The sequence below is a fragment of the Hydra vulgaris genome, chromosome 15, assembly GCF_038396675.1.
Source record: "Hydra vulgaris chromosome 15, alternate assembly HydraT2T_AEP".
NCBI lineage: Eukaryota > Metazoa > Cnidaria > Hydrozoa > Anthoathecata > Hydridae > Hydra > Hydra vulgaris.
This window is the reverse complement of record NC_088934.1, coordinates 45,086,231-45,104,193: the sequence shown is the minus strand read 5'-3', so window position 1 is coordinate 45,104,193 and position 17,963 is coordinate 45,086,231. Positions and strand designations below refer to the sequence as shown.

The following is a 17,963-nucleotide window of genomic DNA, read 5'->3' as shown; positions in this document are numbered from 1 at the left end:
TCAAAATAATATATCAGTTAAGTAAATAAATAAAATACATTCTTAAGCTTTGTTTGAGTTTGTATCCCTGAATTAATTGTTGTCAGCTCAGGTCACCCTGCTACTAGTAACATGTTATCCAGCTTTAAAGGGGGCTGTGACAACTTCTTAGCTGTGTTAAAGGCAACTAACCTAGAAAAAGGAAAACTCTGATATAAACTCCAAAATTTAACTTTTTATTTGGGTAGGAGGAAAATAAAGAGGAAAGGAAAGTAATAGAGGAAACAAAAAGAAAAGGTATACACCAGAATCTAAACCCCTTATACTTATGTAATAGCAGTAACAGTTTCTTGAACTTCACTTATGTTAGTGTTCACCTTACCTAGTTATATCCAAATATAAATAAAAGTTTAAATTTTTATTTTGTCTAAAATAAAGTCTAGATTGTTGCAAAAGAGATTTTTTAGAATAGATCAACTGTTCATATAGATCTAATATTAATGAACATAATATATCTAATATTACTGAACAAATAAAATACTCAGCTCTGGTCTGTAAAACAGGTTAACACTATAATAGGCATTTAATAACGAAAAATTCCTCCTTAAAATAAAATATTTTATATTATAAAATGTCTCGGAACTTTGGTATCTCTTTATTATTTACAAGTTCATTAATTAAATAAAGATTGTCTCCTTAAATGTGAACAAGTATATTTGTACTTAAATTATTATTTTTATATTTAATTTAATAATTTTAATGAAGAAAAATGTTAGTGAAGAAATGAACAATCTAGGACATATGCATGAGGTATCTTAAGGTTTAAACCCCTAACTTCATTACAGCTGAGTATCTCCTAATTAATGATATACAACATTTATTATTAAATAAATGTTTTTTTTGTATTTTGTTATGACTAATCAGCCTCTAAAAAGATCATGTGCCTTGATTTTTCAAGTTTTTATCAAACTTCTGTCAGTTACAAATAAAAATATCTGAGTTTTTTTCAAACATGTTTTTGGAAGTTTTTCATATTTATTTTTTGTTTCAGTTGTTTTAGTTATGTGTATTTTATTTTTATTTAACATTATTATTTTATGGCAGGTGTGCGAAAAATAATTCTTTCAACAAATCTGGCAGAAACAAGCATTACAATTGATGATGTGGTTTATGTAATTGACTCGGGAAAAGTTAAAGAAAACAGTCACGATCCTATAAATTGTGCTTCAACATTGCGAACAGTTTGGATTTCGAAAGCCAGTGCTATGCAGCGTAGAGGTAATAACCTCATTAAGATTTTTTATAAATAGTTTAACTCTCATTGCAATGTTGTATAACTTTTTCTCTTCTCTACTTTTTATTTCTGTTTTTCTTGATAAACATGGTGGATAAAAACAAAAAGTTTTAAGATGAAATAGTTTTTCAAAAATATGTTCAATTTTTTTTAATCAGGTCGAGCTGGTCGTTGTTCAAATGGTATTTGTTATCATTTATTCAGCAAAGATCGCTTTCAGCATTTGCAACTATATCAAGATGCTGAGATACTGCGTATACCAATCCACAGTTTATGTTTGCAGTCAAAAATGTTAGCTCCTGTAAACATTTCCATTGCTGACTATTTGTCTAAAGCACCAGAACCCCCTTCTATCCTCATGATTAGAAATTCAATTCATCTTTTAAAAGCAATTGGTGCTTTAGGTATACTTTGATTAGATTTCATAACAATACTTTTTTAAACAAAAGTTTTTAGACAGTTTTTAAATATTAAATAGCTTAAATGTTAGTTTTATAGTTTTTAGATCAGATATAAATGTTTTTAAGCTTAGTACTTTAATTCTTATTTTTAAGTCATTTTTAAACCCAAAATTTATTTTAATCATATAATATAAGTTTTAATCATAAGTCTTTCTGAAGAGTTGAATAAGTAGCCAACTTATCTGAATTCCGAAAAAATCTAAAAATAAAAGCTGTAAAGTTAGGGGTTTTCTTAAATTTAAAAAATAGGAAATTTCGAATAAAATTATATATCAAAGTTAGATTAAATTACCCCATTGAAAAATGGTACCAACAGTTGTTGGTACCCATATATTTTGAATTGTCTTATTAAAAAGTTTTATTAAATTTAATACATAATTTTGTTTTCAATTTTTGTTCTTTTTTGTTTTATTTTTAAATAATCTAAATATTAGCAACAAAAAAAAAATGTCACCATAACAAAGAAAAATCTTGTCACCATAACAGAGAAATTTTATCACCATGACATGAAAAATGTTTTTACCATGACATGAAAAATGTTATTATCTTTACTTGAAAAATGATGTCACCATGACAAGAATAATGTCACTATAACAATTGCTACATCATGTTGAACATTTTTGCAGTGATGTGCAAAAATTTGTTTACGATTTTGATTTTAAATACTGTTTACTCCAATATCTTAACTACTGTTTATTCAAATGGTGGCTAAAGTAAGATTGCTTATTTTGTTCAAAAAAAAGAAACAGTTATTATTAATAGTCTCTACATTAAAGCTTCTAGAATTATTATTCATTACAGACCTTTCATGGAAACCGTATGTACAGTCTTTATCAAAGTTAGCATCATAAAAATAGCTAAGATTTTATTTATTGTACTTACTTGTTTAATCCTGATTCCATTCATTGTTCCATTCATTCCATAAATCTATTATTTGTCCTATGGATTACAATGGAATATTGTCATATTTGAACTGGTTTTTCTAATGAGTTCCTCTCTTTTAAATAAGGTTTTAAAATACATTGCAAATGTTGTTATATCTGCTATACAGTCAAGCTTCGATGTTACTCATATAAAACTTAAATAATTTTTTCAGGCATTTTGCTCAACATTTGTAAATTTTTTACTGGTGTCAAAAGAGTCATTTCTAAAATATGTTCATACCTGAACATACCTCTTTACATAATGCTGCATTTCATAAAACCTTTTTTTTTTTAGAATCTTGTAGTAAGACATTTGGGTATATAGTAAAAAAACTCATTTAAAAAACTGTGATAAATTATTCTGTTTCTTTAGCTGTATAACCTTTCATATCTGTTTGAACTTAAAACTGTTTTCTCTCTGGTAACTGTCTCTTACCAACCCCTCATTTGATACATGTTCATTTACTGCACCAATTTCTACAAAAATCAGTTGATATATGTACACTCTGCTGTGTTTATTCTTAATAATTAGTCAATATATGTAAACTTACTGTGGCTATTCTTATATAATTTGATAAATGTGCATTTTGCACATATAAAAAAACCAAATAATAAAAACAATTTTATTCTATTAAAAGTTTCACTTAATCTAAACTTTGAAGAAAAAAGCCAATGAAGTTTATCACTACAGACTTAATTGTAAATTAAAAGTCTCATTTAAGATGACTTTTTTATATTTATTAATTGTATATTATATTTATGAAACTATTTTATATTTCATCGCTTACAATTTTTTTTTGATAAGCAATGAAATATAATATAGTTAATATTTATTTAATAATATAGTTAACTAGCTGGAGTTAACCGGCGTTGCCCGGGCCAATATTTAAACTGGCTTACCTGATAGCTGGAGTTACCCGGCGTTGCCCGGGCCAATATTTAAACTGGCTTACCTGATATCTGTACACAAAAATGGGCCCCCCTGACCCCGGGGGTCGGGGTACGGGGTCAAAATCCAGCTAAGAACCTTCTCCCCCTCGAGGTCTACCCCATGCCAAATTTCACCGAGATTAGTCCGGCGGTTTGGATTTCTATAGAGAACAAACAAACAAACACACACACAAACACACATTGCCCTTTATATATATTAAGAAGAAGAAGATAAGATAGCTGGAGTTACCCGGCGTTGCCCGGGCCAATATTTAAACTGGCTTACCTGATATCTGTACACAAAAATAGGCCCAAAAATGGGCCCAAAAAACGGTCCCCCCTTGACCCCGGGGATTGGGGTACAGGGTCAAAACCCAGCTAAGAACCTTCTCCCCCTCGAGGACTACCCCATGCCAAATTTCATCGAGATCGGTCCGGCGGTTTGGATTTCTATAGAGAACAAACAAACAAACACACACACAAACACACATTGCCCTTTATATATATAGCTGGAGTTACCCGGCGTTGCCCGGGCCAATATTTAAACTGGCTTACCTGATGTCTGTACACAAAAATGGGCCCAAAAAAGGGGTCCCCTTGACCCCGGGGTTAGGGGGCCCATTTTTGGGCCCCCCTGACCCCGGAGGTCGGGGTACGGGGTCAAAACCCAGCTAAGAACCTTCTCCCCCTCGAGGACTACCCCTATGCCAAATTTCATCTAGATCGGTCCGGCGGTTTGGATTTCTATAGAGAACAAACAAACAAACACACACACAAACACACATTGCCCTTTATATATATAGCTGGAGTTACCCGGCGTTGCCCGGGCCAATATTTAAACTGGCTTACCTGATGTCTGTACACAAAAATGGGCCCAAAAAAGGGGTCCCCTTGACCCCGGGGTCAGGGGGCCCATTTTTGGGCCCCCCTGACCCCGGAGGTCGGGGTACGGGGTCAAAACCCAGCTAAGAACCTTCTCCCCCTCGAGGACTACCCCCATGCCAAATTTCATCGAGATCGGTCCGGCGGTTTGGATTTCTATAGAGAACAAACAAACAAACACACACACACACATTGCCCTTTATATATATAGAAGATTAAGATATTTATTTTATAATCCATTGATAAAATTTTTGATTTTAAAGTTTTTGATGTTTATAGGTTTGAGTAATCCATAGAAAATTTAATCCATAAAATTTTAATATTTCAATGACTTGAAGAATCCATTAAAAAAAAAGCATAAAATATTTATACATAATAAATATCATTAATAAAATATTGTTTTTATTATACATAACAATAGCTTAAAAAAAAATAATTTTGTATGCTTATAACTAAATAATAAATGTTTACAGCCGACGTTTATAAATGTTTTTGCCGTCCTCTAAAAGATTGAGTTTGCCAAATTATTGCCAATCTCATTTTTCCTAATTCCAAGGGTTAATATATATATATATATATATATATATATATATATATATATATATATATATATATATATATATATATATATATATATATATATTTATTTATTTATATAAATGGTTCTTTTATATTTGTTATAATTGTTTTGTCATTTATACTATTTAATAATTTTAGATGAAAATGAAGACATGACTGATCTTGGGAAAGTTTTGGTTGAAATTCCAATTGAGCCACAGGCAGGAAAATTGATTTTAATGGGACTTACATTGAAATGTTTAGAACCAGCTATCATTATTGCTTGTTGCTCATCATTTAAAGATCTTTGTAAGTTTATTCATTCATTTAATTTTTTTAATATATGGTTTAAAGTTATATATTAGTTTGTTAATTGCTATAATATAATATGATAATTGTTTTCTTATATGAAGAATTTTGCTAACTATGTTTAGTTTCTTTTAGTTTTATGTTTTATTAATTACTGTTTTTTTTTTTTTTCATTTTGTTGTTGTTTTTGTTCACGGTACCATGAACAAACCTCGCCATATTTCTGGTATTTCAAAGCTGAACTTATTCCTTTATGCAATTGCCTTGGCAACATAGTGCAGTGGAACATAGTTTGTGCTAGATTTTCATTAGATTTTTATTTTTGTTTTGAATCCATTTTCTTGTTTAATAAATGTATCAAACAAAATCTTCTATTGGTATCTTCCTCAAAGTTTTGGTATTTAAAATTTATTGGAGAGATTGCATGCTTTTTGAACAGTAAATTTGATAATTCTTTGAAAAATATTCTTTTAAATTTTTTGTGCAGAATTAACTACTACAGTAAAAACTGGCAATTTTTTACTTTAGAATCTTCTAATGTTTTGTTATAAGTTTGTAAAAAATTTAAAAAAATCTAGATTCTTGCCTAGAACTATTATAAATTTACAAATGTTGGAAACAGGGACCATTAATACTACAAAATATTTTTACCAAATAAGGTCAGTAGAGTGCCTCTGCATACTCCATATAAAACAACCAAAGTTTAAAAAAACCGTGTTTGGTCAACTTGATAATGTTGTTAAAGGTATAATTTTAACTTATGTTACTTGGTTCATATAATCATTCATCAATTTTGCATTTCATCATTTATGATGCAATTATTTGTTAATTTTTATTATTGACATTATTTTTATGACTGTCTCAACTAAATATAAAGAACCCCCCAAAAAAAATGATGAATAAACAAATCATTAAATGCTCACAATTGCTTGGTAAGTCCTCAGGATTTTTTTCACTCAAATGTAATCAACGCCAAAGGTTATAGGATGTAGAGATGTTGTAAGGAATATGAAATTTAACTGACTAGTGGTTTGACCGCAGCCTTCTCCTTGAAACTTTCTGAGCTTCCCAGGTAATATATGTCATCCCATCAAATTTGAGTGTGCCTGTGTGAAGTATTATGCTTGGCAGTCTTTTATATGCCACATTCTATTAAACATTATATGTTATATTCTATTAAATAAACAATAACAAAAACTCAAATAAAAATTATAAAACTAAGCATATAACAAGATCAGTAAGAGATAAATGCACTCCAGCAAATTACACTACATGGAGTTAATTTTAAAAATAAATTAAAAGAATGGTTTACCTTTTGCATGTATGTATGTATCAAGTCTTCTCAGGAGACGCATGTGGTCACATGTCTTATATGACCTCGCATTCATTTTTTGTGTGTGCATATATTGATAATTTGTATGTTTTAAAAAATGCGCTGAAAAATCAGACTAATTTAACAAGAAAATTTTTTTTTTTTTTAATATAATTCACCTCCCCAAAGCCGAGAAGGCCACTACAGATGAGGAGGCTACTTATGGTTATCACCCTCTCTCAACTCTATAACTCCGAAACACGAACCTTGACGAACAAGGCCGCTGCGCGGAGAAACAAGTTGAGCACGGTACTACCAGGGACGTGATGGGAATCGAACTCGGAACCTCTCGCTTATGAAGCGAGCGCTCTACCACTACACCACTACCGCATAAATAAAAATAAACATAAAAAACACCAATACCGCATAATTAAAAATAAACATAAAAAACCATAAACTGAAAAGAGAAACAAACTTAGCGAATGATAAAATAAGTAAAGAATAATGCAGAGAAGATAAAAGCATAAAGCTTTTATATTTTTAATTTAAAAGTGTCTCAATAGTTCAAACTTAATTTAAAAGTGTTTCAGTTAATAGTTTAAAGCTATTGATTTTTCCTATATTGCCATGTTGATGTAGCGCATCAGTTGATTAATTTTGTCATTTATGAGGCGCGACTGTTATATCAGCATTGGTCAAGGGTTCAAATCCTAGAAACCGATTTTTTTTTTTTTTTAATGTATTATTTGCTTTGTAGACATTAGAAAATGTCAAAGTTTTAAATTTTAAAATAATTAAGTTTCAAAGTAATTAAACTTTTAAAGCTTCAATTTTTTTAAAATTCCATGTAATGAAACTCTTTTGAATTAAAGTAAATTAACTTTATGCTTTTATTTTTTTGGGTTTATTTTTTAATTCATTTTATCATTCTTTAAGATTTTTTTAATTTCTTTTTTTAGTTAATAGTTTGTTTATTTTTTTAGTTTTAGTTTAAGCTTTTATTCGTTTATTAAACGCATTTTTTAAACAGGCATAAGCATTTTTCTAAACTAACATAAAACATGCAGGCTAGTTGTCAAAACTTAAAACATGCGGGCTAGTTGTCAAAACAAAATATTATATGCGTGGTCATATAAGGCATGCGACTGCACGCGTCTTTTTTTTAACTTACCCCTTTCTTTTAATTCATAAGTAATATATAAAAACTAGTGACATAGAAAAGTCTTTTTCACTGCCCTAAAATGTTTTTGATTTATTATGTAATTATTTTTCTATTGATTTTATTTTAGTTGTTCTTCCTATAAGTGCATCTCAGAAGAGTCTTGCAGCTAATGTAAAGTTTCGATTAAGTGCTGACTCATTCAGTGATCAAATATGTTTATTACGTGCGTTTCAGGGCTGGCAGCATGCTAAAAGAGCAGGTCGTGAAAAGTTATATTGTTCCAAGAATTTTTTGTCACCAGGTAACAAATTAAATTTGTATTGGAGTTTTTACACTTTCACAGGTGATTGTTATGTTATATAACAGTTATTTAATTTCTACTAAATTTTGTTGGAAGTAGTTAATATTAGTTTAAAAATGAAATCAGGGAGAACTATTTGCAAAGAATTTTTTTAAATTCATTTCTAGAATTTAATGACTCTTGACATCTCAAAGACATAGGTATTGATAGACATCTCAATCACTTTGGCTTCAGTTGCTAGAGTAATTTTTTACTTAAACTTTCCTATGGCTTGTGGCTTAATAACATTTTTAAGAATTGGATGTGCGGTCCCAAATTTTAAAAAACTCTAGAGATGGCTTTGATCCATCTAACTAACATCCTATCACTTTTCTATCAGTAATAGAGTCTTTAATTAACAAACTTTTAATATCTTATTAGTGTCTAACAACTTAATATTTGCTAATCAATACAGATGTTGATCCATTTTTTCTATTGTGTGTTAGTTAGTATAATAGCAGAAAGGTTCTATTGTGCATTAAATGGTAGCGCTGAGGCAAAGGCTATTGTTCTTGACATATCAAAAACATTTGATAAAGTCTTGTATGCTGGTTTTCTAAATTAGCTTTATGTAGTATTTCTAGAAAAAAATACCTGTGGGAAACAAGGTTCTATCCTCAGTCCCATGTTATTTTTCATCTATATTATCCATTCTGGACAATCTCAGCTCTAAAGTTAAAACTTACTGCTAATAAAGCTTATAAAATAAAACAATAACTGCTAATACAAAGTAGAACTTGCAGTCTTGTGATCTCACTGTGATTTTTTTTTTATGAAAGAAAGGTCTTGCAGTGAATGGTAAATAATCTCAAACAAAAGTTGTTAACTGGTAACCATTGTTGAAATAATGTTGATGTTTCTATCCTGATGCTGATATCCTGGTTCTTATTATGATTTCTGATTTCATATATATATTTTTTTTATCTCTTATTTCTTCTTGTTTAAAATACTATTGATGCTCTTTTTCTGTTTGAGTTACATTTTCAATGCATTTTTTAGATCTGGATGTGTGTGTGTACTATCGTTTCTTGTTTCATCTACCAAAACTTAATTCTGCATTATTCATCATTCATCTTTTTACTGTTTTTACTTTTTTCTTAAGTTTTTCTTCATGCTCAAAAATCTTTTGTTTATCTGATTTTTTTTATTGAACATAAATGAAATCATCTTGAACATGAATGCTTTAGAATTCACTTCTGTTGTATTACTTTTTCTGACTTGAAAAATTAAAAACTAATATGTTTAAGTCCTTGCAAACTGTTTTGAATAATTGTTACATTTTAGGGAAACCTTGAATTTCTTCCACTTAATTATGCATGAAGATGCATAGACTGTTAATAAATATTGAGCATATAGATTTAAACAGTGTGTCATCACTAAAGCTAATCATGTTAATATTTTATAGGTTAAAATTTTGTGTGCAGGAACAAGAATAATGTAATATAACTTTTGAAGTTTGCTTTCTTTGCTTATATTGTAAATGTAGCATAAGTACTGTAAACCAAAGTTGTATGTGTTACTTAAAAACTTTGGCATATAAATTTGTCGAATTGTCACACAAAAGCAGTGAACGCCTAAGGGAGATATGAAGTACATTAGAATAGAGAAGAATTGTTTTTCAAACAAAACTTATTTTGACAGTTGTCAAGACAAAAATAAAGATAATAGAAGAATATTATAAAATGTACTCATATGATGACAAAAATAAGACAGGCAATACACCTAAACAATGCTTGCAAAAATAAAGATAATAGAAGAATATTATAAAATGTACTCATATGATGACAAAAATAAGACAGGCAACCTAAACAATGCTTGCAAAAATAAAAAATAAATATTTTTTATAAAAACTTAATATAAACAAAGATGTTGTATATCTTTGTTTATATTAAGCTTTTATAAAAAATATTTATTTTTTATTTTTGCAAGCATTGTTTAGGTTGCATGTCTTATTTATAACATCACCAAAACAAAGATATACACCAAAACGAAGTGGTTAAGTAATAAACATCTCCTCAGAGTTGCATCTATTATTACTGGCGTTTCGATGAAGATCAGCACTAATAACTAGCTATCCCATCAGACAAACGATACTTATGCTTTACCCCGCGAGTAGGTTTAGACTTTATATTCAAGCTCCTTTTAGTTTTAATTTTCTATTCAATTTATTAATTTGTGTAATAGTTATCTGGAATGGTCTTCCATCCATTCTATATATATGTATATCTATCTATGTGGGATTTGGGCACTAGCTGGTAATAGTATTACTAGTTTTTCCCAAAAAAAAAACTTTTTAATACATAAAATATGTAATCAAAATTTTCCAAAGATGTTTAGTGTTGCCATAGTTAGAGTAAAAAACTTGGGTGCTGTATATTATAGAAAAAATTGGAGGTGGAATCATATGTTCTAAAAAATTTGGAACTAAGTATAAATATTTTTGTTCCATCTCCACACCCCTTTTTTTTTATTATTTTATTCACCCTTTATTCTATTAATTTTTTCATATAGGTTCGTAACTTATTTACTCAACAGTTGATGTCATTTTAATTCAATACCACAAAACAGGTGTAGCATTGATGTCATTTTAATTAAGTACCAATGTAGCATTATTAGTGATTTTTAAATGACAAAAAATTACTCTGACTAATGCATAGCCAGGTATTTTTTTTGCTCACGTGTAAATTAGGTATAAATGTTTATATTTAAACTTTTTTCGTTCAAATATAAACGTTTTGTTTCTATATTTGTACTTTTATTTAGACTTGTATTCACATAAAAGTCTTAAAAGTCAAAAAAACTTTAGGAAATTAAAAAAATGAAAAATTAAATATTTAAAAAAAATAATGTTGTATTTTTAAAATAAAGTTTTTTGTTCTTGACTAATACCTTTAGTTTTAATAGTCATGTCATTTTAATTGTCATATCAACAATTCATGTAAACTGTAGTAAGATTTTTTATTTGATTGGAAAAAAAACTCAATTTAGAAAAAAATGGGCTCTATTCAGAAAAGCACTCCTAAATTATGAGCAGATTTAAATATCAGTATTTTTTATACTATATTTCATATGATACTAAAAGTTTGTTTTGTTTAATGTTTAAATAAGTAGTTAGTTAAAGTGACATTAACAATTGATTTGTAAATTAGAGTATTTATTGGATAATAATGATAAATATACTTGATAAATAGTAATAAATATATTTGATACTTAATGCTGACATTTATTAAAGCATAATAAAAAGGATATCAAAGGTAGGGTGTTCAAAAAAATAAAAATTGCAAAACGCGAATACACAAGAAGCCAGACTTGGTGCAAATTTAAAAAAAAATACGATTACAAAAAAAAATAAAAAAATATTGACGTTTACTTTGCGCTCGAGCGGCAAAATACCCTGAAAAATGCCCAAATTGCTCCTAAATTATTTGGCTTTCAGTGCAAGGTAAATCTCAATATTTTGTAAAAAATATTTTTCCTAGTGTGATCATAATGGTCTTAAGTTTTTTTTAGAATGTTGTGTATCCTGGTTTTTTCATAATTGTTGTTTCAAATAAAAAAAGATTTCACATAATTTATGCAAAAAAACAAATTCTTTTTTTTTTTGCATATTTGCGCAAATTTCTTTTTTTGTGCATTTGCGCAATATTATCTTTTTGTGAAATCTTTTTTTAATATAAACAACAATTATAAAAAACCTAGGATACACAACAATCTAAAATAAAACTTGAGACCATTACGATTACATTAGAAAAAAATTTTTTTTAATGCCCCAACAATTTAGGGCATTTTTTGGGGTATTTTGCTGCTTGAGCAAGCAGCAACTCGAAGGTAAATGTTAATATTTCTGGATTTTTTTTGTAATCATATTTTTTTTATATTTGTCCCAAATTTGGCTTCTTGTGTATTTGCATTTTGAAAATTTTATTTTTTTGAACACGCCAATGACCAAACATTGTTTTTTTTGTTGTTGTTTTTTTTCAACTTTTTTGTTAAATTCATAAGGCAGATAGTTACTTCTAGTTTCAACTTTGATTCAAAGTTTTTGTTTTGTTTTTAATGTTGATTAGCATGCCTATTATTATAACACTCGTTATCATACACCTTTTTTTTTCTTCGTAATTTTCATAATATTTATATATTTTGTTTAATAGTAGTTTTTCTTTTTATGTGCATATATATTTCCACTGTTTATGAAAATGGTTTACATTATCTCATTTTAGGTATTATGGAAATGGTGTCTGGAATGAGACGTCAAATAATATTACATTTAAGAAATCTTGGTTTTGTGCGAAGCCATGGGGCTGGTGATATTCGCGATTTAAATTTGAATAGTAGAAATTGGGCTGTTATAAAAGCAGTTGTAGGTGCAGGAATGTATCCAAATATAATGCAGGTATTTAAAAAATTTATATTTTGTTAGCATTTCACCTATTTACACAAGGTAAAATAAATTTAAAAATAATTTTTTTTTAAAGTTGCTGTATTAAGGAGTTACTAATTTTGTTGACAACATATTTTTTTCTTAAAGTTTTCTTTTTTCTCTAATTTACAAAAAAATTTTGAAGTGACAATGGTAGGTGTCAGAAACTCACTATTTTGTGGTGTTCTTAGAATCAATATTTTGTTGAAATAGGTAGTTATTATTTGGAAATAATTCCATGCAACTTAGTTTCGTATGATAAACATGGATTCCATAAAACTAGTATTGATTTATCTGTCATTTTTCTTGTGAATTTTTCCTTTAGTATATGTGGCAAAATATTTTTCTATATGATGCTTTACGGTGACTTTATTACACTCGAGCTTTTCATTACTACACCTTCAAACACAGAATCTTCAAGCACATCTTGCCAAAAAAAGATTTATCAGATCAAGTCACTCGTCTCCATAGAGTTCAGGTTTTATGTGCACTGTACCATTGAAGCCTATGAGCAATGTTGACTTTTAACAGAAAAGACTTTGTTACAGGTCATTGATCTAAATTGTATATGTTGTTGTCTATCAGGTAATACTTTCTATCATGTGTTAAAAAAACATTTTTTTATGAAGAAGATTAAACTGGTAAAAACTCATAAATCTTAAACAACTAAAAAAAGTCAACAGACAAAAGATAACATCAATTTATTAATTTCAAGAAACATCAATTTATTAATTTTTGAACATTTTTTATATTTAACAGAATGTAATCTGATTTAATTGGATTTTTGCAATTTCTTTTAATTTTAACACACTGCTAATACCAGTACTTAGTTACCAGTACTTACAGTGTTTCAGCACATTTTACTAAAAGTACTATGAGCATTTAAAAAAACAAGAAACACACCTATGTTTGACACATAAAAGGTACTACCTGACAGACGACAATATTAGCCCTGTAAGATTTCTAAAATTGCCTGCGTAGCATGAAAATTGAAATATTGATAAAAAGAACAAGTTTTTTAAGAGATTCTAGTAATACCAGTTTCTACTTTTCTCTGTAAAAAAAAAAAAATTTTCAAGCGCAGCTTAGATAGTACACTTCTTTTTGTAATTATTAACAGAATATATTCTAACAATATACTTTTAACAGTATATATACTCTTTTTGTAAATATATCAGGGCTTGTGATGAAGAAAATCGTCAAGCGTGTTATATCGCGCTCGTAAAATTAGAATACGTTTTCATCGAGCGTGATTATGTGCGCTCGAAATAACGTCGGCGAGCGCGATCATGAAAATTGCTGAAGGCGATGCTCATAAAAAGCTTTTTATTTTTTTTATCTTTTTTTATTTGTTACATAATTCTTTCGTCAAAAAATGTTTGAATTAGTATCACACTCATGAAACTACTTCAACGAAGTAGATTTTTATACTTCCAAACTTCTTGTATATTGTCAGATCGCGATTTTATTTTTAACTATTTATGTTATAAAAAAATAATATCAAACAAAAACGCAACTTCTTATTGATTTTGTATTAAAGTATAATTTAGTGACTTATTAGTTATAGTTTTTATTCGTTGTTTTGATATATGTATTTTAAAATGTTACGCTGTAAACTTAATTAACGGTTAATGGTTTTTATATTTATTGATATTTTTTATTCAAATTAATTATTTAATTTTTTTCTAAAATTTCTTTTTTAAATTACGTTTTTTTTATCTTAAAAAATAACACAAGAATAATTTGAAATAATAATAAATTAGAATAATAACTTTCCATTTAATAAATGTTGACGTCATTACTTTGTTTCCTTTTTGAATGCGATTGCGAACGTTCTAAACAACGGAATCGTTTTAAATTTGAGTTAAAATAAATAATAGTTAATAAAAAAAACCTATACTATAAACAAAAACTAATTTTAAAAATTACTGTATTATTAATATTTATTTTGATTATAAACGATGTGTGGAATATTACAAACAATAAATCAAATAAATCTTACTTGATATTTTCACAAGATTAAAAATACTCTGCAGTTTCAATTTTCTTATAGTGGTTTTCTAATTTTCTATTCTTATTTTATTTGCGCATTTTTGTATTCACATTGTGTTTCCACGTGCACATTCCATAATTGAAATTAGTGACTATTAACGACTTCAAACTGCTCATTCATTATGTTAATGCAAAAGAGAACGACGTAGTGCTTTTTTATATTTTGTATTAGTGCCATGATAATAGAATATCTTTAATAAGAAATCTTTTTTAAATATTTTATGAAAATAAAAAAATAATCCCTATTGGACGAGCGTTATTTTATACGCTCGTTATAAGCTGAACGAGCGTTGTTTATCGCGCCTAGAAAGTTTGAAAATACCGTTTACGGGCGCGTTTTACGAGCGGAGCGCGATCGCGCTCGCTTCATCACAAGCCCTGATATTATATGCATAATATTTTTTTAAAGCATAATGAATGTATATTAGGGTTTAAAAAGTTATTTAAAAAGTTATTTAAAAAATCGAAATCCACATTTTGTTAAAATCTTTTCTTTTTTTTTAAAATAAAGGTCGACAGAGAAAATTTATCATTGATATCAGATCAAGCGAAAAAAGTTAATATTCATAATTCATCTGTACTGTTAGCTAAAGTTGATGACAAACTACATAGTGAAGCAACGCGTGTTAAAAGAATGAAATCTGCAATTTCACGCTTACCTTTTGATTGGGTTGTTTATGAAGAACTATCACGTCTTTATTACTCTGTTCAAATTCGTTGTGTTTCGATATTGTCCCCAGTTGCATTATCTTTAATGTGTGGTCCATGTATGTCCTATGAACATAGCAGTTTGCGCATAAAATCTGGAAAAGAAAATCAAGGTATATTTTTCATTGTAAAAAAATTTGTTGAATTAAATTCTTAAAATACTTCATGATAGATTTTTGTGTTAGGTCAAAAAGAACAACTTAAAGATGCATTTTTCCAAGAAAGTGACAGCGAGGAGGAAGATACAACCGAAGAAAAAACTGGTTCTTTTAAGTTGGATGATTGGATCTCCTTCACTGGAGAGGATCACATTTTATACTCCATAGCAATGTTAAGAATAAAATTTCTTGCTCTGTTTTCAAAACGTATTCAAATTCCTGCAAAATCTTGGAACCAAGTTGATGACCATGTTGTTCAATGTGTAGTCAACATATTGACCAAAGAGGAGCAAAGTGTTGGAGTTACGAATCCAGCTACTAAAGATATCGATAGAAGAATGGCATACGAAAAACGATCTGATAAGTATGTAGTAATTTACACTTGTGTGATCATTTATTTTGAAGCATAGTAAATTATTTAAATTTTATTAGTTTCTATAAAAGTTTTTCACTAAGCTCCGCCATCTTTGTTTTTTCACAAAGTTCCATCATCTAATAGGATTAGGCCTAAATGAGTGACAAATTTATTTGTCTCAAAAAAAAATTAAATTTTAAAACGATGGTAATGGAAAATATGAGAGGAACTTGCTATTCCTATACCAAAAAAAGTTGTAGCCAATAGTTAATTTTAACGTTTGTTCCAGGTTTCGCTATAAGTCTGGCCCACACGATGGCTTAAGAAAGACTGGAAATTATGAGATTGCTATACCTGACTGGCGAACACGCCAAACCCGCGGAAAAAAAGTTGTTACCGACAAAGATGACTCACTTTTAAGAGATGAAAAAGGTGCACAAATCAATTCAGAAAATGAAGCCGGTTGTTTGGAAGTAAAACGGCGTCCTGCAAGTTATTTCATTATGAAATGTAATAATGACAAAAATATGAGCATTTCATTTGAAAGAAATATATGGGCAACAACAAGAGGAAATGAAAAAAGATTAAATCGAGCGTTTAATGAGTCTGATGAAGTGTTTTTAATTTTTTCTGTTCAAGGAAGTGGACATTTTCAAGGTAATTATTTCTTTAGGGTGAGTTTTTATGAAGTTGTAAGTTAAATTAGAATATTGATACTTTTTCTATGTTTAAGTTGTGTTATATTTCAGAGTATTAGTCTTTGTTACATTATTATTTGAAATTTTGAGGGAAAAAGTTTTAAACGAAAATACAGTTAAATTTCTAGAAAATTAACTGTTATATTGATGACTATTATGGGGAACTAGAAAGTTTATTAGGTTTTCAGATAGTCGCTGCCTGATTTATTTAAGCATTGAAATAAGATAGTGTGTTCGATTTCGTGATAATTTGAGAACGTGAAATAAACTTTCTGAACGTATTATATTATATTTTTGATTATTGTGTTTTAGGCGTTGCTAAAATGACTTCTGAAATTGGCGATAGGCGCTGCGAAGATTTTGGATCATTGAATTTAGGAGGGTTATTTAATATAGAATGGATTCACCAGGAGGAAATCGCTTTTCAGTACACTCAGCATCTTTGTAATCCGTGGAACGACAACAAAAAAGTTCAAATAAGCCGTGATGCTCAAGAATTAGAAACTAATGTTGGCAAATCCTTAGTAGAGATGTGGCTTCATAATAGTACATTAACTAAAGATTTAGAACAGAATGAAGAAAATTTAGAACAGCAAGATTTAAATTCACCAAGTTTAGCCAAAAACAATGTCGTTGAAGAAGCTTTTTATTCTGATGAGGTTTGACCATTCTTTACCTCTCTAGGGTTAAGGTTATAAAAATCTTGTCTGAATATGTACTGAATATTCTTTTTCTTTCAGGTTTACTCGTCGAACGATCCTGCTTATATGGATGGATATACGCTTTATAGTCCTCCTCCGTTTAGTCCTCAATATATGCCTGAATTTCAACATATACCTCCATTCGGTCATCCCCAAGTATTCCAACAACCTTACCCTATGTACGCTCCTCCTGGAAGTCAAATATACCGCCATCAAGACTATTACATTCCTCAGTATCCACCACCACGTAGGAATACAGCTCACGATTATTACCGCGATGAAGGTTGGGATCCAAGAAATAGCCGTGGAAATTATCGTCAATAAATATATCGACGAAAAAGTTTTATATTTTTCTTCTCGTTTTGAGTTTTTTTTTTAAAAAACGAATGATTTGTTTATTAAAAAGCGATTTTAGAAACCTTTAACTGAAGTTTTAGTTTCCGGTACGGTGAGATCAAATTGATGATCAGAGCGGTGAATTAAAACTATCCAGTGTAATGAGACGAAATTAGGGGAAGTTTGTGTGCCTAGGGGCGGACTTTTTCAATGCCTAAATTTAAAACCTTTGACTTGTCTAAAAATATCGAAACTGATATGATCATATCTCTATACTAATTACTTATATAAAAGTCCGTCATTTAGAAGGGTTTAAAAACTATTGGCCCAAAGTACAAGTAGCTTTTAATTATTATTAGGGTCACTAGCTTATTGTACCTAGGGC

At 29.0% G+C, this 17,963-nt stretch overlaps 1 protein-coding gene across 1 annotated transcript in view; it reads left to right on the top strand.

Annotated features, from left to right (window-relative positions):
* The window catches only part of LOC100205056 (3'-5' RNA helicase YTHDC2), a 54,499-nt gene extending 36,839 nt beyond the window's left edge, over nt 1-17,660 (top strand). The window contains exons 7-16 of the mRNA XM_065819975.1: nt 1,084-1,257; nt 1,432-1,677; nt 5,187-5,336; nt 7,938-8,111; nt 12,371-12,543; nt 15,134-15,443; nt 15,516-15,852; nt 16,133-16,500; nt 16,854-17,200; nt 17,282-17,660. Coding sequence (XP_065676047.1) covers nt 1,084-1,257; nt 1,432-1,677; nt 5,187-5,336; nt 7,938-8,111; nt 12,371-12,543; nt 15,134-15,443; nt 15,516-15,852; nt 16,133-16,500; nt 16,854-17,200; nt 17,282-17,566 — 2,564 coding nt within the window. The 3' untranslated portion in view covers nt 17,567-17,660. The remainder of the gene's footprint in view (nt 1-1,083; nt 1,258-1,431; nt 1,678-5,186; nt 5,337-7,937; nt 8,112-12,370; nt 12,544-15,133; nt 15,444-15,515; nt 15,853-16,132; nt 16,501-16,853; nt 17,201-17,281) is intronic.
* The last annotated feature ends 303 nt before the right edge of the window (nt 17,661-17,963 follow it).